General features: G+C 54.1%; 1 protein-coding gene across 1 annotated transcript in view; it reads right to left on the bottom strand.

Annotated features, from left to right (window-relative positions):
- The window catches only part of LOC119969944 (sodium-dependent multivitamin transporter-like), an 84,056-nt gene that overhangs the window by 5,164 nt on the left and 57,504 nt on the right, over positions 1-21,388 (bottom strand). Inside the window, exons 4-9 of the mRNA XM_038803911.1 lie at positions 19,500-19,599; positions 18,369-18,531; positions 11,696-11,763; positions 11,521-11,607; positions 9,706-9,887; positions 6,181-6,284 (exon numbers count right to left, since the gene is read on the bottom strand). Of these exons, the coding sequence (XP_038659839.1) occupies positions 6,181-6,284; positions 9,706-9,887; positions 11,521-11,607; positions 11,696-11,763; positions 18,369-18,531; positions 19,500-19,599 (704 nt within the window). The remainder of the gene's footprint in view (positions 1-6,180; positions 6,285-9,705; positions 9,888-11,520; positions 11,608-11,695; positions 11,764-18,368; positions 18,532-19,499; positions 19,600-21,388) is intronic.

The raw sequence follows: 21,388 nt of genomic DNA, 5'->3' as shown, positions 1-21,388 counted from the left end.
CTTAACAAGACAGTCAACCTCTCTTGTCAACCATGGTTCCCTCACTCGACCATCTCATCCCTGCCTGACAGGGACATACATATCAAAGACACGCAGTACCTGTTCCTTGAACAAGTTCCACATTTCACTTGTGTCCTTCCCTGACAGCCCATGTTCCCAACTTCTGCACTTCAATTCTTGTGTGTGTCCCTCCCTCTCTCCGGCTCTCGCGCTCCCTCTCTCCGGCTCTCGCGCTCCCTCTCTCCGGCTCTCGCGCTCCCTCTCTCCGGCTCTCGCGCTCCCTCTCTCCGGCTCTCGCGCTCCCTCTCTCCGGCTCTCGCGCTCCCTCTCTCCGGCTCTCGCGCTCCCTCTCTCCGGCTCTCGCGCTCCCTCTCTCCGGCTCTCGCGCTCCCTCTCTCCGGCTCTCGCGCTCCCTCTCTCCGGCTCTCGCGCTCCCTCTCTCCGGCTCTCGCGCTCCCTCTCTCCGGCTCTCGCGCTCCCTCTCTCCGGCTCTCGCGCTCCCTCTCTCCGGCTCTCGCGCTCCCTCTCTCCGGCTCTCGCGCTCCCTCTCTCCGGCTCTCGCGCTCCCTCTCTCCGGCTCTCGCGCTCCCTCTCTCCGGCTCTCGCGCTCCCTCTCTCCGGCTCTCGCGCTCCCTCTCTCCGGCTCTCGCGCTCCCTCTCTCCGGCTCTCGCGCTCCCTCTCTCCGGCTCTCGCGCTCCCTCTCTCCGGCTCTCGCGCTCCCCTCTCTCCGGCTCTCGCGCTCCCTCTCTCCGGCTCTCGCGCTCCCTCTCTCCGGCTCTCGCGCTCCCTCTCTCCGGCTCTCGCGCTCCCTCTCTCCGGCTCTCGCGCTCCCTCTCTCCGGCTCTCGCGCTCCCTCTCTCCGGCTCTCGCGCTCCCTCTCTCCGGCTCTCGCGCTCCCTCTCTCCGGCTCTCGCGCTCCCTCTCTCCGGCTCTCGCGCTCCCTCTCTCCGGCTCTCGCGCTCCCTCTCTCCGGCTCTCGCGCTCCCTCTCTCCGGCTCTCGCGCTCCCTCTCTCCTCTCTCGCGCTCCCTCTCCGGCTCTCGCGCTCCTCTCTCCGGCTCTCGCGCTCCCCTCTCTCCGTCTCGCGCTCCCTCTCTCCGGCTCTCGCGCTCCCTCTCTCCGCTCTCGCGCTCCCTCTCTCCGTCTCGCGCTCCCTCTCTCCGTCTCTCGCGCTCCCTCTCTCCGTCTCTCGCGCTCCCTCTCTCCGTCTCTCGCGCTCCCTCTCTCCGTCTCTCGCGCTCCCTCTCTCCGTCTCTCGCGCTCCCTCTCTCCGTCTCGCGCTCCCGCTCTCCGGCTCTCGCGCTCCCTCTCTCTCTCCGGCTCTCGCGCTCCTCTCTCCGGCTCTCGCCTCCCTCTCTCGGCTCTCGCGCTCCTCTCTCGGCTCTCGCGCTCCCTCTCTCCCTCTCCCGCTCCCTCTCTTCCGGCTCTCTCGCTCCCCCTCTCCGTCTCTCGCTCCCCCTCTCCGTCTCTCGCTCCCCCTCTCCGTCTCTCGCTCCCTCTCTCCGTCTCTCGCGCTCCCTCTCTCCGTCTCTCGCGCTCCCTCTCTCCGGCTCTCGCGCTCCCTCTCTCCGGCTCTCGCGCTCCCTCTCTCCGGCTCTCGCGCTCCCTCTCTCCGGCTCGCGCGCTCCCTCTCTCCGGCTCGCGCGCTCCCTCTCTCCGGCTCGCGCGCTCCCTCTCTCCGGCTCGCGCGCTCCCTCTCTCCGGCTCGCGCGCTCCCTCTCTCCGGCTCGCGCGCTCCCTCTCTCCGGCTCGCGCGCTCCCTCTCTCCGGCTCGCGCGCTCCCTCTCTCCGGCTCGCGCGCTCCCTCTCTCCGGCTCGCGCGCTCCCCTCTCTCCGGCTCGCGCGCTCCCTCTCCCCGGCTCGCGCGCCCCCTCTCTCCGGCTCGCGCGCTCCCTCTCTCCGGCTCGCGCGCTCCCTCTCTCCGGCTCGCGCGCTCCCTCTCTCCGGCTCGCGCGCTCCCTCTCTCCGGCTCGCGCGCTCCCTCTCTCCGGCTCGCGCGCTCCCTCTCTCGGCTCGCGCGTCCCTCTCTCCGGCTCGCGCGCTCCCTCTCTCCGGCTCGCGCGCTCCCTCTCTCCGGCTCGCGCGCTCTCTCCCGCTCGCGCCCCTCTCTCCGGCTCGCGCGCGCCCTCTCTCCGGCTCGCGCGCTCCCTCTCTCCGGCTCGCGCGCTCCCTCTCTCCGGTTCGCGCTCCCCTCTCTCCGGCTCGCGCGCTCCCTCTCTCCGGCTCGCGCGCTCCCTCTCTCCGGCTCGCGCGCTCCCTCTCTCCGGCTCGCGCGCTCCCTCTCTCCGGCTCGCGCGCTCCCTCTCTCCGGCTCGCGCGCTCCCTCTCTCCGGCTCTCGCGCTCCCTCTCTCCGGCTCGCGCGCCCCCTCTCTCCGGCTCGCGCGCTCTCCTCCTCGGCTCGCGCGCTCCCTCTCTCCGGCTCGCGCGCTCCCTCTCTCGGCTCGCGCGCTCCTCTCTCCGGCTCGCGCGTCCCTCTCTCCGCCTCGCGCTCCCTCTCTCCGTCTCGCGCGCTCCCTCTCTCCGTCTCCCGCTCCCCTCTCTCCGTCTCGCGCGCTCCCTCTCTCGGCTCGCGCGCTCCCTCTCTCCGTCTCCCGCTCCCTCTCTCCGTCTCGCGCGCCCTCTCTCCGTCTCCCGCTCCCTCTCTCCGTCTCCCGCTCCCTCTCTCCGTCTCGCGCTCCCTCTCTCCGTCTCGCGCTCCCTCTCTCCGTCTCCCGCTCCCTCTCTCCGGCTCTCGCGCTCCCTCTCTCCGGCTCCCGCGTCCCTCTCTCCGGCTCTCGCGCTCTCTTCCGGCTCTCGCGCTCCCTCTCTCCGGCTCTCGCGCTCCCTCTCTCCGGCTCTCGCGTCCCTCTCTCCGGCTCTCGCGCTCCCTCTCTCCGGCTCTCGCGCTCCCTCTCTCCGGCTCTCGCGCTCCCTCTCTCCGGCTCTCGCGCTCCCTCTCTCCGGCTCTCGCGCTCCCTCTCTCCGGCTCTCGCGCTCCCTCTCTGGCTCTCGCGCTCCCTCTCTCCGGCTCTCGCGCTCCCTCTCTCCGGCTCTCGCGCTCCCTCTCTCCGGCTCTCGCGCCCTCTCTCCGGCTCTCGCGCTCCCTCTCTCCGGCTCTCGCGCTCCTCTCTCCGGCTCTCGCGCTCCCTCTCTCGGCTCTCGCGCTCCCTCTCTCGGCTTCGCGCTCCCTCTCTCCGGCTCTGCGCTCCCTCTCCCGGCTCTCGCGCTCCCTCTCTGCGGCTCTCGCGCTCCCTCTCTCCGGCTCTGCGCTCCCTCTCTCCGGCTCTCGCGCTCCCTCTCTCCGGCTCTCGCGCTCCCTCTCTCCGGCTCTCGCGCCCCTCTCTCGGCTCTCGCGCTCCCCCTCCGGCTCTCGCGCTCCCTCTCTCCGGCTCTCGCGCTCCCTCTCTCCGTCTCGCGCTCCCTCTCTCCGTCTCGCGCTCCCTCTCTCCGTCTCGCGCTCCCTCTCTCCGTCTCGCGCTCCCTCTCTCCGTCTCGCGCTCCCTCTCTCCGTCTCGCGCTCCCTCTCTCCGTCTCGCGCTCCCTCGCTCTCGCGCTCCCTCTCTTTCTCGCGCTCCCTCTCTCCCTGGCGCTCCCTCTCTCTCTGGCGCTCCCTCTCTCTCTGGCGCTCCCTCTCTCCGGCTCTGGCGCTCCCTCTCTCCGGCTCTCGCGCTCCCTCTCTCCGGCTCTCGCGCTCCCTCTCTCCGGCTCTCGCGCTCCCTCTCTCCGGCTCTCGCGCTCCCTCTCTCCGGCTCTCGCGCTCCCTCTCTCCGGCTCTCGCGCTCCCTCTCTCCGGCTCTCGCGCTCCTCTCTCCGGCTCTCGCGCTCCCTCTCTCCGGCTCTCGCGCTCTCTCTCTCCGGCTCTCGCGCTCTCTCTCTCCGGCTCTCGCGCTCTCTCTCTACGGCTCTCGCGCTCTCTCTCTCCGGCTCTCGCGCTCTCTCTCTACGGCTCTCGCGCTCTCTCTCTCCGGCTCTCGCTCTCTCTACGGCTCTCGCGCTCTCTCTCTACGGCTCTCGCGCTCTCTCTCTACGGCTCTCGCGCTCTCCTCTACGGCTCTCGCGCTCTCTCTACGGCTCTCGCGCTCTCTCTACGGCTCTCGCGCTCTCACTACGGCTCTCGCGCTCTCTCTACGGCTCTCGCGCTCTCTCTACGGCTCTCGCGCTCTCTCTATACGGCTCTCGCGCTCTCTCTCTACGGCTTCTCGCGCTCTCTTCTCTACGGCTCTCGCGCTCTCTCTCTTACGGCTCTCGCGCTCTCTCTCTACGGCTCTCGCGCTCTCTCTCTACGGCTCTCGCGCTCTCTCTATCTACGGCCTCTCGCGCTCTCTCTCTACGGCTCTCGCGCTCTCTCTCTACGGCTCTCGCGCTCTCTCTCTCCGGCTCCCTCTCTCGCTCTCTCTCTCCGGCTCCCTCTCTCTCTACGGCTCTCGCGCTCTCTCTCTACGGCTCTCGCGCTCTCTCTCTACGGCTCTCGCGCTCTCTCTCTACGGCTCTCGCGCTCTCTCTACGGCTCTCGCGCTCTCTCTACGGCTCTCGCGCTCTCTCTACGGCTCTCGCGCTCTCACTACGGCTCTCGCGCTCTCTCTACGGCTCTCGCGCTCTCTCTCTACGGCTCTCGCGCTCTCTCTCTACGGCTCTCGCGCTCTCTCTCTACGGCTCTCGCGCTCTCTCTCTACGGCTCTCGCGCTCTCTCTCTCTACGGCTCTCGCGCTCTCTCTCTACGGCTCTCGCGCTCTCTCTCTACGGCTCTCGCGCTCTCTCTCTACGGCTCTCGCGCTCTCTCTCTACGGCTCTCGCGCTCTCTCTCTACGGCTCTCGCGCTCTCTCTCTACGGCTCTCGCGCTCTCTCTCTCCGGCTCTCGCGCTCTCTCTCTCCGGCTCTCGCGCTCTCTCTCTCCGGCTCTCGCGCTCTCTCTCTACGGCTCTCGCGCTCTCTCTCTACGGCTCTCGCGCTCTCTCTCTACGGCTCTCGCGCTCTCTCTCTCTACGGCTCTCGCGCTCTCTCTCTACGGCTCTCGCGCTCTCTCTCTCTCTACGGCTCTCGCGCTCTCTCTACGGCTCTCGCGCTCTCTCTACGGCTCTCGCGCTCTCTCTACGGCTCTCGCGCTCTCTCTACGGCTCTCGCGCTCTCTCTACGGCTCTCGCGCTCTCTCTACGGCTCTCGCGCTCTCTCTACGGCTCTCGCGCTCTCTCTACGGCTCTCGCGCTCTCTCTACGGCTCTCGCGCTCTCTCTACGGCTCTCGCGCTCTCTCTACGGCTCTCGCGCTCTCTCTACGGCTCTCGCGCTCTCCCTACGGCCTCGCGCTCTCCTACGGCTCTCGCGCTCTCTCTACGGCTCTCGCGCTCTCTCTACGGCTCTCGCGCTCTCTCTACGGCTCTCGCGCTCTCTCTACGGCTCTCGCGCTCTCTCTACGGCTCTCGCGCTCTCTCTACGGCTCTCGCGCTCTCTCTACGGCTCTCGCGCTCTCTCTACGGCTCTCGCGCTCTCTCTACGGCTCTCGCGCTCTCTCTACGGCTCTCGCGCTCTCTCTCTACGACTCTCGCGCTCTCTCTCTACGACTCTCGTGCTCTCTCTACGGCTCTCGCGCTCTCTCTACGGCTCTCGCGCTCTCTCTACGGCTCTCGCGCTCTCTCTCTACGGCTCTCGCGCTCTCTCTACGGCTCTCGCGCTCTTCCCGGCTCTCGCGCTCTCCCCGGCTCTCGCTCTCTCTGGCTCGCGCTCTCTCTCGTTCTCGCTCTCTCAACAGTGTCTCCTCTTGTGAAAGACCTCAGGAGATTCTGCCAGCGCCACTTCAGAAACCTTTACAAACGTGTAGCCTTGGGTTCTACCCATTCATTGCCCATCTACCATTGCTCTTCAGGAGCTGGTGGTGGGTCTTCTGGAACTGCTGTGTTGTTGCGGTTTGGTACAACTTACACTGGTGAGGTCAAGTCAGAGATCAATTTAGGGTCAGATTTGGGGCCGAGTCACTTACAAGCCAGACTGGTCAAGGGTGGCGCACACCCTTCACGACAAAATATTAGGGAGCCAGTCATGATAATCTTTGTGCTACTGGAACTGAATTTAACATCACAAACCACAATTTGAACTCCCACTCTGTGGATGACTCAGCCAGTAACACAACCGTGATGGAGACAGGGAAGCTGAATCAGGAGGTTGCCGCGGCAATGCTTTGACAAACTGAACAATCTGGTACGTTACCTGTTAGGAAGCTGACCAGCAGTCCCACGATGACCACGGTGGCTGCGTTGTGCCCACTGTACCACAGGTAGGAGAGAGAGTAGAACTTCTTCAGCCCTGTGAGGCTACACAACAGAAGGAAGATTAGGCCAGTGAATTGGATCAGTTGGGCGAGAATGCAAAGACCTGCATTTACCTAGCGCTTCTCACCGCCTTGGGACAACTCAAAGCACTCCACGACCAATGAGGTCCTTTTTTTTTTTTTTTTTTTAAGTGCAGCCGCTCCTGTGACGCAGCAGCCAATTTCCGCACAGCAAGATCCCACAAATGGCAACGTGATACCGATCAAATAACGCTCATCTTTACTAAGGCATAAACATTGGCCAGGGCGCTGAGGAGAATGCCCACTGCTCTTCTTCTAAGTAGGGGGATGAGATCTTTGACATCCCCGAGCAGTCAGACTGGGCCTCACTGTAACATCTTAAAAACTAAAGACGGCATCGCAGACCCCGAAATCGCGTTCGCCAATTGACCGGAGAATCTCCGTTTACGCCGAAATCGGGGGTGGCGCCGTTTTTGCGATGCTCCGCCCCCTAAAAATGGCAACCTGTCGAGCACGCCGCGTGCCGTGTACATCACCTGAGGCCCTCCCCCGATGCGCCGCCCCTGATGGATCGAGTCCCCGCCGGCGTGGGACACGTGTGCTCTCACCGTTCGGGGACCCGAGTCCAGAGCCGCCAGTCTGGGGAGTGTGCCATTCTGCAGCCAGGAGAGGCTTTGTTGGAGGCTGGGGGAACTGGTGGGGGTTGGTCAGGGGGGGGGGGGGGAAGCTGGTTACAGGGGGGCAGTTTTTGGCAGGCCGTGTGTGCATGTGGCCGGCGCCATGTTGCACAGCACAACCGCCACAGTGGCTGCTAGCCTCCCCCCCCCCCCCCATGGACGGAGGATCATTGCGGGAGAGCCGACGACTTTATGGTGGTAAGACCAGATGGATCCTGTGGACATAGCCGCAGAATCGGAGAATCTAGCACCGTATCTCCGACCGTGCAACACTCTCTCAGTAAGGAGTCACCCAGACCCGAAATGCCAGCTCCCTTCCCTCTCTCTGCTCAGATACTGCCAAAGCTGCTGAGATTGTCCAGCATTTTCTCTTTTGTTCGTTCCAATTGTTCCACTGCTCTTCATTCCTATCACCCTCTCAGTATCTACTGGCTGGGAGACTCATCGATGTTGCCAAAAGATATTACGAGTGTGCTGCTGGCCAACAACAGATGGAGCATCTTGTGGGAGTTTCCGAGCAAAACAATTTAGTAAGGGTGCAAAGACGCTGATGAGAACGTGAAAAGATTCACCACAATGGTTCCCGGGGTGAGGCGATTCAGTTAGGAGGTTAGTTCGGGGAAATTGGGACTGTTCTCCATGGAGAACAGAAAGTTGAGCGGAGATTTGTTGGAAGTATTCAAAATAACGAGGGGTCTGGACAGAGTCGATAGGGAGAAACTGTTCCCATTGGTGGAGGGATTGAGAACCAGAGGATCCAAGGTGATTGGCAAAAGGGAAATGAAAAAAAAACTTTTTAGTTTATATTTTTACGGAGTGAATGTTGAGAGTCTGCACGAGAGTGTGGTGGAGGCAGATAGAACTGGGGGTTTTCAAAAGGAAATTGGATAATTAATAGAAAATTATTAATGGGATGTGGACATTGGCAGTGAGGCCAATGATTATTGCCCATTCCTAATTTACCTCGAGAAGGTGGTGGTGAGCTGCCTTCTTGAGCCGCTGCTGTCCATGTGGCATAGGTACACCCACTGTGCTGTTAGAGAGGGAGTTCCAGGACAGTGAAGGAACGGCCGATATATTGCCAAGTCAGGATGGTGCTTGGCTTGGAGGGGAACCTCCAGTTGGTGGGGTTCCCAGGTATTTGCTGCCCTTGTCCTTCTAGATCATAGCGGTCATGGGTTTTGGAAGGTGCTTGCCAAAGGAGCCTTGGTAAAGTCATCTTGTAGATGGTACACACCACTGCTACTGTGCGTCGGTGGTGAAGGGGTTGAATGTTTGTGGAAGGGGTACCAATAAAGCCAACTGCTTTGTCCTAGATGGTGTCGAGTTCTTAAGTGTTGTTGGAGCTGCACTCATCCAGGCAAGTGGAGAGTATTCCATTACACTCATGACTTGTGCCTGGAGATGATGGACAAGCTTTGGGGAGTCAGGAGGTGAGTTTACTTGCTGCAGGATTCCTCAACTCTGACCTGCTGAGGAATCGCGAATGGTGCTGAACATTGTGCAGTCATCAGCGAACATCCCACTTCTGACCTTATGATGGAAGGAAAGTCATCAATGAAGCAGCTGAAGATGGTTGGGCCGAGGATACTACCAGGAGGAACTCCGCAGTAATGTCCTGGAGCTGAGATGATTGACGTCCAACCACCACAACCTTTGTGCCAGGTATGACTCCAACCAGCGGAGAGTTTTCCCCCTGATTCCCATTGACTCCAATTTAGCTCGGGCTCCTTGATGCCACACTCGGTCAAATCCTGCCTTAATGTCAACAGCAGTCACTCTCACTTCACCTTGTCGGAAAAGGAACATTTTGCAGGGCTACAGGAAAGGACAGGGGAATGGAGAGAACCTGCACTGGCATAACAGGACAAATGGCCTCTTTCTGTGCTCTAACCTTTCTTTGGTTCTTTGAGGTACATGTTTGCGATGATCAGCATCCAAAATCCCCACTGTAATTCCTACCCACCGCCGGTTTATCTTGTGGGACAAGCCAGGTAATACTGATTGATGCAAACCGTAACCAAGTTACCTGTGTCATGTGAGAGTACCTTTAAGAAATGAGTGTTTATAACTGGGTGTGCATATAAGTATCTGTAGTGAGAGTACCTTTAAGAAATGGGTATTTATTACTGCAGTGATGTCAGAGAGTGGGTGGAGCTGGGCTGTGTCAGCTTTTTACTTTTGTTTTAGGCTGTTTGCTGCAGGGTGTGTTTTAGTTTCGTTTTCAGAGCTAGATAGCTGCAGTCACAGCCAGAAGGTGTACAAATCTCTCTCTGTAATCTAAAGACTGTAAATCGATCCTGGTGATTTAAAACTATTAACAGTAGTGATTTTAACCTGTTGTGCTGGTAAAAGGCGTTTTAAGTCGTATGGATGTTAAAAGGAAAGCTTAAAGGATTACTTAGTGTTGTATTATTTGGGGGTTGTATTTCAATTGATGGTTGCCAAGATGTTCACTGTATGTTTTAAAAAGTTAACTTGAGTTCATAGAATAAACATTGTTTTGTTTTAAGAAATACTTTTCCATTTCTGCTGTACCTGTAGAGTGGCCGTGTGCTCCCCATACCACAATCTATTAAAAGTTGTGGGTCAGGTGAACTCCATGATACACTTTGGGGTTCTCTAAACCCTTGGCCCATAACAGCTGGATGAGGGAGACTGACGTTTTTCATACTCTAGCTCTAACCACCTTGTCCTTGCACCCACCCTTCCCAAAACCCAGCACCCATCAGCGAGATACGCTGCAGTGACAGACCCTGCACATACCTTGCACTCGATGCCACTGTCGTCGAGTTGACTGTTGCCATGGCGGAGGTTGCCAAAGCAGCGGTAACATTTTGGATGACGGTCGCATTTACGAATGAAAGAGGCGCTCGTCTGGAAATGAAATTGCCGATTCCGATCCAGAATGCCATTATCAAACCCGCCGCCAGGCCAGAGATTGCACCCTGTTACAGATTAGACAGAAAGGGAGTAAGAGACTGAGAGAAAGAAAAATCTCCATGTGGGAAATATAAATATACCATTCCCCACTCCCAATTTCACTGAATTGAAGAGGTTCCCAGGATATGTGCGTTGTTAACAAGGCGAGTATTTATTGCACTAGGTTCCCAGCCTGAGTGACTTGTTGTGCCATTTGAGAGAGAGGTAAAGAGCCAAACACGCTGAATTTGGTGTTTGCATTAAGCACGAATCACATTGGTGTGGGAGCTGGAGCCACATGGACTTCAGAATGCATGAGGGTGACAGGTTTCAGAAGATAATTGGGAAAAAGACCATGGCGACCCGAGGAAAATCTTTCTCAAGCAGCCCGTCGTTAGGATTTGGAATGCGCTCTCCGAGAGTGTGGTGGAGGCAGGTTCAGTCCAGACGTTCAGCGGGGGAGCGGGTTGTTATCTGAAAAGGAAGAAGGTGCAGGGCTGTGGAGTGGCAACTGGGTGAGCTGCTCATTCAGAGGGCCAGCACAGGCACGGCAGGCTGAATGGCCTCCTTCTGTGACAATTCCATGATTCTGTAACCGTCCGGAATGAACCAGTTGGATTTTCACAATAAGCTGACAGTTTATTGGTCACCTTTACTGACGCAGGCCTTTTATTTACAGATTTTTTGAAAAAAAATTAAAATTGGGATTCAAAATCCCAAAAGTGATGAACTCACGATCTCCAGAATATTAATCTGGTAATATAACAAGTATACCACCATAAGGGTAGGGGCAGCACGGTAGCACAGTAGTTAGCACTGTGGCTTCACAGCTCCAGGGGACAAGGTTTGACTCCCGGCTTGGGTCACTGCCTGTGCAGAGTCTGCACGTTCTCCCCGTGTCTGCGTGGGTTTCCTCCGGGTGCTCCGGTTTCCTCCCACAGTCCAAAGATGTGCAGGTCAGGTGGATTGGCCGTGATAAATTGCCTCTTCAGAGTCCAAAAACAAAAGGTTGGGTGGGGTTACGGGGATAGGGTGGAGGTGTGGGCTTAAGTGGGGTGCTCTTTCCAAGGGCCGGTGCAGACTCGATGGGCTGAATGGCCTCCTTCTGCGCTGTAAATTCTATGATTCTATCTGTATACACACAGCCCCCTTCCCGGCTGAATGCTTTTGACGCCACTTAATTAACATTGAGTAAGATGATTTCCTGGTTACAACGGTAAATTAAATCTGCTCTCAAAGAGCAGTTGTTGTCTTGAATGCGTTCTCTGGACAAACTGGTGGACCTCACCGTTTTGAACAGCGTACTGTTTTGTTACCGGGGGAAACGACTGGAGCAGGTGAAAGAGGTAGTGATATATAGCAGAGGAGGGAAGCAATCATCTCCCTCATCTGTTCCGATCATTGCCCCGGACAAGGGGCAGTGGAAACTTTCTGAAACTTCGAGGTCTGCTATTTGATCGAAGGAGCTCTTTGGAAAGTAATTGCTAACAGAGTAACCGGTGCCTCTCCATCGTCTCTCTCAACGCCCCCCCCCCCCCCCCCCCCCCCCGCCAAAACCAAGAAAGCCTTCAAACAAACTGGTGCTAAGTGAGGTGACAAACCCACCCCAACACAAACATGCTGCCAAAGCAGAAAGAGCTGCTCAAAAGCCAAACTCACCGTGGAATTAGCCATGGGGAAAAACATTCCGAGGCAGAAGACTCCAAGCAGGGGACCACCAATCATCCCGAAGATACTCAGCGCCGCCTGAGTTTGAAGGAAGGGAGCAGGTCAGAAACTCCAAGCAGTTGGGAACAATACAAATACATTGAAAGAGAGGTGTTTGATACAGCACCTGTAGCACTGAGCCCATCAGCGATGCGATGTATGCCATTCCGAGACACAGCAAACCATAGCCCAGCGCTGCAAAAACACAGGAACTCTCATTTACTGTACGCTACAGGCAAGAGGCACAGGTAAAAACGTCTTTATTCAGAGAGTGGTCAGAGGGTGGAGCTTACTACCACATGAAATGATTGCAGAAAATATCACGGATGCATTTAAGGAGAACCTGGTCGAACACAAAGGAGATTTTTTAAAAATCTATTCATGGGATGCGGGCTTCGCTGGCCGGGGAAGCATTTAACCTCCATCCCTAATTGACCCTTGAGAAGGTGGTGGTGAGCTGCCTTCTTGAGCCGCTGCGGTCCATGTGGTGTAGGTACACCCACTGTGCTGTTAGGGCGGGAATACCAGGATTTTGCCCCAGCAACAGTGAAGGAACGGCGATATATTTCCAAGTCAGGGAGGTGAGTGACTTGGAGGGGAACCTCCAGGTGGTGGGGTTCCCAGGTATCTGCTGCTCTTGAACTTCTAAGTGGTTGTGGGTTTGGAAGGTGCTGTCTAAGGAATCTTGGTGAGTTCCTGCAGTGCATCTTGTAGATGGTACACACGGCTGCTATTTTTCGCCAGCGGTGGAGGGAGTGAATGTTTGGGGACAGGGTGTTCTCAAGCAGATTTTGTCCTGGATGGCGTTGAGCTTCTTGAGTGTTGTTGGAGCTGCACTCATCCAGGCAAGTGGAGAGTATTCCATTACACTCCTGACTTGTGCCTTGATGGTGGATAAGCTTTGGAGGGTCAGGAGGTGAGTCATTTACTGCAGGATTCCTAGCCTCTGACCTGCCCTGGTAGCCACAGTATTAATATGACCAGTCCAGTTCACGGGTAATCCCCAGGATGTTGATTGTGGGGGATTCAGCAATGGTAATGCCATTGAATGTCAAGGGGCGATGATTAGATCCTCTTTTGTAGGGGATGGTCATTGCCTGGATATTACCTGGCCATTGCCTGGCATGGATGTTACTTGCCACTTGTTGGCCTACATCTGGATATTGTCCAGGTCTTGCTGCATTCGTCCACCGACTGTTTCGCTATCTGAGGAGTTGTGAATGGTGCTGAACATTGTGCAGTCATCAGCGGACAACCCCATTTCTGACCTTATGATGAAAGGGAGATCATTGATGGTTGGCCTAGCCCCTGAGGAATGAAATAGTTGTGAATGTTTGCGTTTCCCAGTGCTCAGTGTTAGGACCCTCGTTTTTCCAGATATATATTAATAACCTTGACTTGGTTGAAGATGGTCGGACAGGAGCGGTTAGTAAAGCATACAATATCCTGGGCTTATAAAACAGGCCAGAATACAAAATCAAGGAAGTTATGTCAAATATGCGTAAAACACTGTTTTGGTATCAAATGAAGAATTGTGTCCAGTTCCGGATGCTTTAGGAAGAGTATGAAAGCATTGGAGAGGATGTTAGGGATGATTCACGAGGATGGTTCCAGGAATGAGGAACTTGGTTCACGAGGACAGATTGAAGAAGAGAAAGTTGAAAGGAGGTTTAATGGAGGTGATCAAAATCATGAGGGGTCTGGACAAAGTCACTAGGGAGAAATAGTTCTCACTGGTGGAAGATCGAGGGCCAGAGGGACACAGAGTGTAGGCAGTTGGCAAAAGAAGCAAATATCAACACGAGGAAAAACAGTTTTTAAACACAGCGAGTGGGTAGGATCTGGAATGTTCTGCCTGAGAGTCTAGTGGAGGCAGATTCAGTCGATGCAATCAAGAGGGAGTTGGATGATTATCTGAAAAGAAAGGAAATTGCAAGATCACAGGGAAAAGGCAGGGGAACGAGATAAGGCGAGTTGCTCTTGCCAATACGATGGGCCGAATGGCCTCTCTCTATGCTGCAACCATTCTATAACTCCCACGATATGTTGATGGGGTGAGATGAAGAGAGATAGCAGGAGGCTGGTGCGGAGCGTAAACAGCAGCATGGGCCAGTTGGGACAAATGGCCTGTTCCTCAGCTCTAAATTGTGCACAGTCCCATGGAGCTAGCGTAAGACATTGAAGACAACCATAATTCTAGCCACTAAGCACTCAAGGGAAGATCCCACACAGTGATGCCTCGCCTCCGAAACAAGTCCAAATTCTTCAAAGACCTGTGCCTCCCTACCCCATATCCTATCACTATTGTAATCAGACATCTTTCCAACACCCGCCCTTGAATGGCAGATATACGGAATCTCTAATTCAGGATATGATGCGGAGATGCCGGCGTTGGACTGGGGTGAGCACAGTAAGACGTCTTGGAACACCAGGTTAAAGTCCAACAGGTTTGTATGTAGTCACTAGCTTTCGGAGTGAAGCTCCTTCCTCAGGCGAATGAAGAGGTGGGTTACACAAACACATATATAGACAAAGCCAATGATGCAAGATGATTGCGAGTCTTTGCAGGTAATTTTTTACAGGTCCAGGCGGTGCGACTAGAGAGAGGGATAATCACAGGTCGCACCGTCTGGACCTATGAAGACTTAAAGATTCGCATTCAAAGTATCACCTTGCATCATTGGCTTTGTCCATATATGCTGTGGTTGTGTAACCTACCTCTTCACTCACCTGAGGAAGGAGCTGTGCTCCGAAAGCTAGCGATTCCAAACAAACCTGTTGGTCATTAACCTGGTGTTGGAAGACTTCTTACTGGAGTTCAAGATAGAATAAGGAGAGATGACTAAAGGGATGGCCAGGTAGGATTAGAAGGCGAGGAGAGAAGCAGGAGTTTGCAGGGTAAGAAGTGGGGAAGGAAAGGAAATTCCAGAGCCCAGAAACATGATGACCTGAAAGTCGACCCGGTGATGGGGAAGTGAGAAGAGTGCCGTCTGGGGCACAGGGGCTGGACATGCTGGTTAAAATTAGGCTGTGTTTAAATGGATGGGACATTAACCACAGACCCCATCTGCGATCTCGGTGAACGTACAAGATTCCGCGCACTATTGGGAGGGCAACCAGGGAAGTTCTCTCCTGTGCCCAGGCCAATATTTACCCTTCCACAAACAAAAGTAAAAACAGGTTTTTCTTGTCATCGTGTACTGCTGTCTGTGGGAGCTTGCTGTGCGCAAAATCTATTTCACGTCATCTCCATTCCTGCACTTTTGAGGATTAATGGAATGACGGAACAGAAACGGGCCCTCCAGCCCATCGTGCTTGTGCCAGCTCTCTGCCTGAATAACTCCGCTAATCGTCTGAACACTGCACTCGTTAAAAGCACCACACAAATCCAAAGTCTTTCTTGCTTCTAAGATTCTCTCAGGTGTCGGCGCCCCTTCCCCTGTATGTTCAGAATCAGTCACAGGGTGGTGACCACTGCTAACAACACGTGAAGGAGCTGCATTCCAGACTGGGAAAATCACATCAAAAGAAACACATCACAAGGCAAAAGCTGATTTAAAAAAAATTCTAATTAAGCCAGGCTCACTGCCCGAATACTGAGCTCGAGATGGAAACTGCTGGATTTGTGTTATTTAAATCCTCACTGATGGGGATTGGACAATGCCACATTCACTTTAAACAGATCTTAATTTTGAGGTTAGCAAATTCCCAGCCCGACTGCTCTGCACCCTGACTTGCACCAAGTCATGTTCACCCAGCACCCCCCATGTCTCTGCCCTCCCTACCACTATAATCTCCTCTGGTCCGACAACCCCACCAAGATATCTCCGCTCCTCACATTCTAGCCTTGTGCGTGTCACCGATTGTAATCGACTCACCATTGGGTCTGGAATTCCCTCACTAACATTCTCTGACTCTCCTATCTCCTTTCAGAAGCCTCTCAAAACCTATTTCTTCCATCAAGACTTTGGTTGTACATAGATACATAGAAGATAGGAGTAGGAGGAGGCCTTTTGGCCCTTCGAGCCTGCTCCGCCATTCATCACCATCATGGCTGATCATCCAACTCAATAGCCTAATCCTGCTCCCTCCCTATAGCCTTTGATCCCATTCTCCTCGAGTGCTATATCCAGCTGCCTCTTGAATATAGTCAAAGTTTTAGCATCAACTACATCCTATGGTAATGAATTCCACAGGCTCACCATTCTTTGGGTGAAGAAATGTCTCCTTATCTGTGTCTGAAATGGTTTATCCTGAATCCTCAGACTGTGACCCCTGGTTCTGGACACACCCACCATTGGTAACATCTTCCCTGCATCTACCCTGTCTAGCTCCGTTAGAATTTTATAAGTCTCGATGAGATCCCCCTCATTCTTCTGAACTCCAGCGAGAACAATCCCAACCTAGTCAATCTCTCCTCATATGACAGTCCCGCCATCCCTGGAATCAGTCTGGTAAACCTTCGCTTCACTCCCTCGAGAGCAAGAACATCCTTCCTCCGAGAAGGAGACCAAAACTACACACAATACTCCAGGTGTGACCTCACCAAGGCCCTGTACAATTGCAGCAACACATCCCTGCTTCTATACTCAAAACCTCGCGCAATGAAGGCCAACATACCATTAGCCTTCTTTACCGCCTGCTGCACCTGCATGCTTACCTTCAGCGAATGGTGCACAAGGACACCCAGGTCCCGCTGCACACTCCCCTCTCCCAATTTACAACCATTCAGGTAGTAATCTGCCTTCCTGTTTTTGCTTCCAAAGTGAATAACCTCACACTTATCCAAATTATACTGCATCTGCCATTGCTTTGCCCACTTGCCCAACCTGCCCAGATCTTGCTGTAGGATCCCTGCATCCTCATCACAATTCACCCTCCCACCCAACTTGCTATCATCTGCAAACTTTGAGATGTTACATTTTGTTCCCTCATCATTAATATATATATTGTGAATAGCTGGGGTCCCAGCACCGATCTCTGTGGTACCCCACTAGTTACTACCTGCCAATTTGAAAAGGACCCATTCATCCCTACTCTTTGTTTCCTCTCTGCCAACCAGTTTTCTATCTACCTCAATACATTTCCCCCAATCTCATGCGCTTTAATTTTGCACAATTATGCGGGACTTTGGCAAACGCCTTTGTCCGTCCTAATGATCCCGTGAAGCACCTTGAAATATATTACTGCACCCTTGGCACCCCCCCACCCCGAGACACACACACCTAGACACCCCCCCTAGATAGACAGACACACACACATCCCACCCGAGACAAACACACACCCCCCCTAGACACACACAGGCTAGACACACACACACAGCCTAGACACACACACACAGCCTAGACACACACACACAGCCGAGACACACACACACACAGCCTAGACACACACACACACAGCCTAGACACACACACACACACAGCCTAGACACACACACACACACAGCCTAGACAGACACAGCCTAGACAGACACACACACAGCCTAGACAGACACACACACAGCCTAGACAGACACACACACAGCCTAGACAGACACACACACAGCCTAGACAGACACACACACAGCCTAGACAGACACACACACAGCCTAGACAGACACACACACAGCCTAGACACACACACACACAGCCTAGACACACACACACACAGCCTAGACACACACACACACAGCCTAGACACACACACACAGCCTAGACAGACACACACAGCCTAGACAGACACACACACAGCCTAGACAGACACACACACAGCCTAGACAGACACACACACAGCCTAGACAGACACACACACAGCGCCTAGACAGACACACAGCCTAGACAGACACACACACAGCCTAGACAGACACACACACAGCCTAGACAGACACACACACAGCCTAGACAGACACACACACAGCCTAGACATACACACACACAGCCTAGACAGACACACACACAGCCTAGACACACACACACACAGCCTAGACATACACACACACAGCCTAGACAGATACACACACAGCCTAGACAGATACACACACACAGCCTAGACAGATACACACACACAGCCTAGACAGATACACACACAGCCTAGACAGATACACACACAGCCTAGACAGACACACACACAGCCTAGACACACACACACACACAGCCTAGACACACACACACACAGCCTAGACAGACACACACACAGCCTAGACAGACACACACACAGCCTAGACACACACACACACAGCCTAGACAGACACACACACAGCCTAGACATACACACACACAGCCTAGACAGACACACACACAGCCTAGACACACACACACACAGCCTAGACAGACACACACACAGCCTAGACATACACACACACAGCCTAGACAGACACACACACAGCCTAGACAGACACACACAGCCTAGACAGACACACACACAGCCTAGACAGACACACACACAGCCTAGACAGACACACACAGCCTAGACAGACACACACACAGCCTAGACAGACACACACACAGCCTAGACAGACACGCACAGAGCCTAGACAGACACGCACACAGCCTAGACACACACACACACACAGCCTAGACACACAAACAGCCTAGACACACACACACACAGCCTAGACACACACACACACAGCCTAGACACACACACACATACACAGACCCCCTGAGAGACACATACCCACACCCTAGACACACACGCCGTCCCCTCCCCAGATAGACACATGTCCTAAACACATACACACTCCCTGGACACCCCCACCCCCCCTAGAGACACACCCTGGACACACCAGGTTATTGCTGTTATTTTTCACTGTGCCTTACCGAGACTCTTGGATATCAGTGTGGCTCGAGCCTCAGTCATATGCGGATAGTGAGGTCTAATCAGGTCTGTCATGGTGACGGCGGCCAGTGAATTGAACGCTGAAGATATTGTACTGAAGAGACACAAACAATGATTCAGCGTTAAACAGAGAGCCCAACAAGGCTTCATAGAATCATAGAATTTACAGTGCAGAAGGAGGCCAGTCAGCCCATCGAGTCTGCACCGGCCCTTGGATAGAGCACCCTACTTAAGCCCACGCCTCCACCCTATCCCCCTTTATCCCCGTAACCCCACCCAACCCTTTTGGACACTAAGGGCAATTTAAAATGGCCAATCCACCTAACCTGTGCATCTTTGGACTGTGGGAGGAAACCGGAGCATCCGGAGGAAACCCACGCACACACGGGGAGAACGTGCAGACTCCACACAGAGAGTGACTCAAGCCGGGAATCGAACCTGGGACCCTGGAGCTGTGAAGCAGCTGTGCTAGCCATCGGGCTACCGTGCTGCCAGTGTCGAGAATCATTCTCACCCTTTTAGTAACAGATACATGAAAGCGAGAGACAGTAAGTTACAAATCTAACAATTAACATCAACGTTCGGGTAGGTGCAGAGCAGTATATGCTGAGACATGGTGTGGAGATGCCAGCGTTGGACTGGGGTGAGCACAGTAAGAAGTCTTACAACACCAGGTTAAAGTCCAACAGGTTTGTTTCAAACATGAGCTTTCGGAGCACTGCTCCTTCACCTGAGGAAGGAGCTGCGCTCCGAAAGCTAGTGTTTGAAACAAACCTGTTGGACTTTAACCTGGTGTTGTAAGACTTCTTACTGTGCTGAGACAGATATAGAAATGCCTGAATCAAGAACTCTACAGCAGCGATTCATGTCCGGGTGGTTCCTAACCCCTCACACTGAATGTAACTAAAGGTCTGAATTGAGTGATGGGCCGTCAAACCCTCTTTTTCACCATTTCAATTCCTCTTTTGTTGGGCGTTTTATGGCTCCCCAAACAATCCAACAAATCTGCTGGATTCACCAAGGTTCCCATGCCGTCAACACTCAGTGCTATCTCAGGAACACAGTGATCCGAAAATGCTATCAGCGTGTATGTAGTCTAAACTAATTCTCACCATACTGCTGTGCCTGAAGATAAACTTAAAAGATACACCAGGGTTTAAATCATCTTCGCAGGGCTGTGCGGACCAGGAGTATTCAGGGAGGTGCATAGTACTAGGTTAAGAAATACACTAGTACATTAACAGACGGGGGTCAGGGTAAAGGACAAAGAGAGAGTCTAAATCAGGTTGTTAATTCACGGAATGTGGTAAATAAGATTGGTGAGTGACAGGCACAGATTGCCATGCGGAAATATGATGTTGTGACTGTAACGGAGACCTGGCTCAAAGAAGGACAGGACTGGGTGTTAAATATCCCTGGATACAAGGTATTCAGGAACGATAGGACAGGAAGAAAAACGGGGAAGGTTGGCGGGATGGATTAAGGGGAGCGTTGCAGTGCTGGAGAAAGAGGACGTCCTAGAGGGGCCAAGGAGAGAATTGATTTGGCTGAATCTAAGGAACAAAAATGACGTTGCTCCGTGTGGGCCAGAACCTCATGAGAAGGATGCAGAGGAATAAATTTGTAAGGAATTTACAGACAAGTGCAAAAATGTTATAATGGGGCGACTTTAATTACCCAAATATAGACTGGGATAGTAACAGTGTAAAGGGCAGAGTTCCCACAGTGTGCTTAAGAAAGTTTCCTGCAGCAGTGGGGCCTCACGGTAGCATGGTGGTTAGCATCAATGCTTCACAGCTCCAGGGTCCCAGGTTCGATTCCCGGCTGGGTCACTGTCTGTGTGGAGTCTGCACGTCCTCCCCGTGTGTGCGTGGGTTTCCTCCGGGTGCTCCGGTTTCCTCCCACAGTCCAAAAGATGTGCGGGTTAGGTGGATTGGCCATGCTAAATTGCCCGTAGTGTAAGGTTAATGGGGAGATTGTTGGGTTACGGGTATACGGGTTACGTGGGTTTAAGTAGGGTGATCATTGCTCGGCACAACATCGAGGGCCGAAGGGCCTGTTCTGTGCTGTACTGTTCTATGTTCTATGTTCAGTGCGTTTCCGATCACGCAGGAAAGGAGGCACTGCTGGACATGGTTCTTGCAAATGAGGAGGGCCAAGTAGGTCAAGTGACTAAGTGTCAGTGGGGGATATTTAGGGAACGGGATCCGGTTTCCTCCCACAAGTCCCGAAAGACGTGCTATTAGGTGAATTGACATTCTGAATTCTCCCTCTGTGTACCCGAACAGGCGCCTGAGTGTGACGACTAGGGGCTTTTCACAGTAACTTCATTGCAGTGTTAATGTAAGCCTACTTGTGGTGTCTATATATTTACATTGTGTACCTTGTGTTGTCCTATTATGTATTTTCTTTTCATGTACTAGATGATCTGTTTGAGCTGCTCACAGAAAAATATTTTTTACTGAACCTCGGTTCAATAAACAAACAAACACAATAAAAGTTTTTTATTATTACTATTAAATCACCACCAGTCAGCTCTCCCCCTCAAAGAGGAACGCAGCCTCTGGTCATCTGGGAGTACGGCAACTTTTACTTTACTCTTTAATATATCACATCATCTGCATTTGATCCCTTTCCCCTCCTATTTTGTTTAAAGCTCTCTCTACCTTCCTAGTTATGCGGTTTGCTGGGACACTGGACCCAGCACAGTTCAGGTGTAGACCATCCCAATGACACAGCCCCCATTTCCCCAGTATTTCTACCAGTGACCCACAACCTGGAACCTACTTCCCCCACACCAGTCTTTGAGCTATGTATTAATCTCTCTAACCTTATCCACCACACGCCAATTTGCATGTGGATCAGGTAATAATCCAGAGATTATAAACTTTGCGATTTGGCTGCTTAATGTAGTGCTTAGCTCTTCATACTGTCTATGTGGAACCTCTTCCCTCGTTCTACCGATGTCATCGGTACCTCCGTGGACCACGACAACGGGATC

Source organism: Scyliorhinus canicula, chromosome 8 (genome assembly GCF_902713615.1).
Source record: "Scyliorhinus canicula chromosome 8, sScyCan1.1, whole genome shotgun sequence".
Taxonomy (NCBI): domain Eukaryota; kingdom Metazoa; phylum Chordata; class Chondrichthyes; order Carcharhiniformes; family Scyliorhinidae; genus Scyliorhinus; species Scyliorhinus canicula.
The sequence above is the reverse complement of the archived record's forward strand: the minus strand, read 5'-3'. Positions and strand labels throughout refer to the sequence as shown.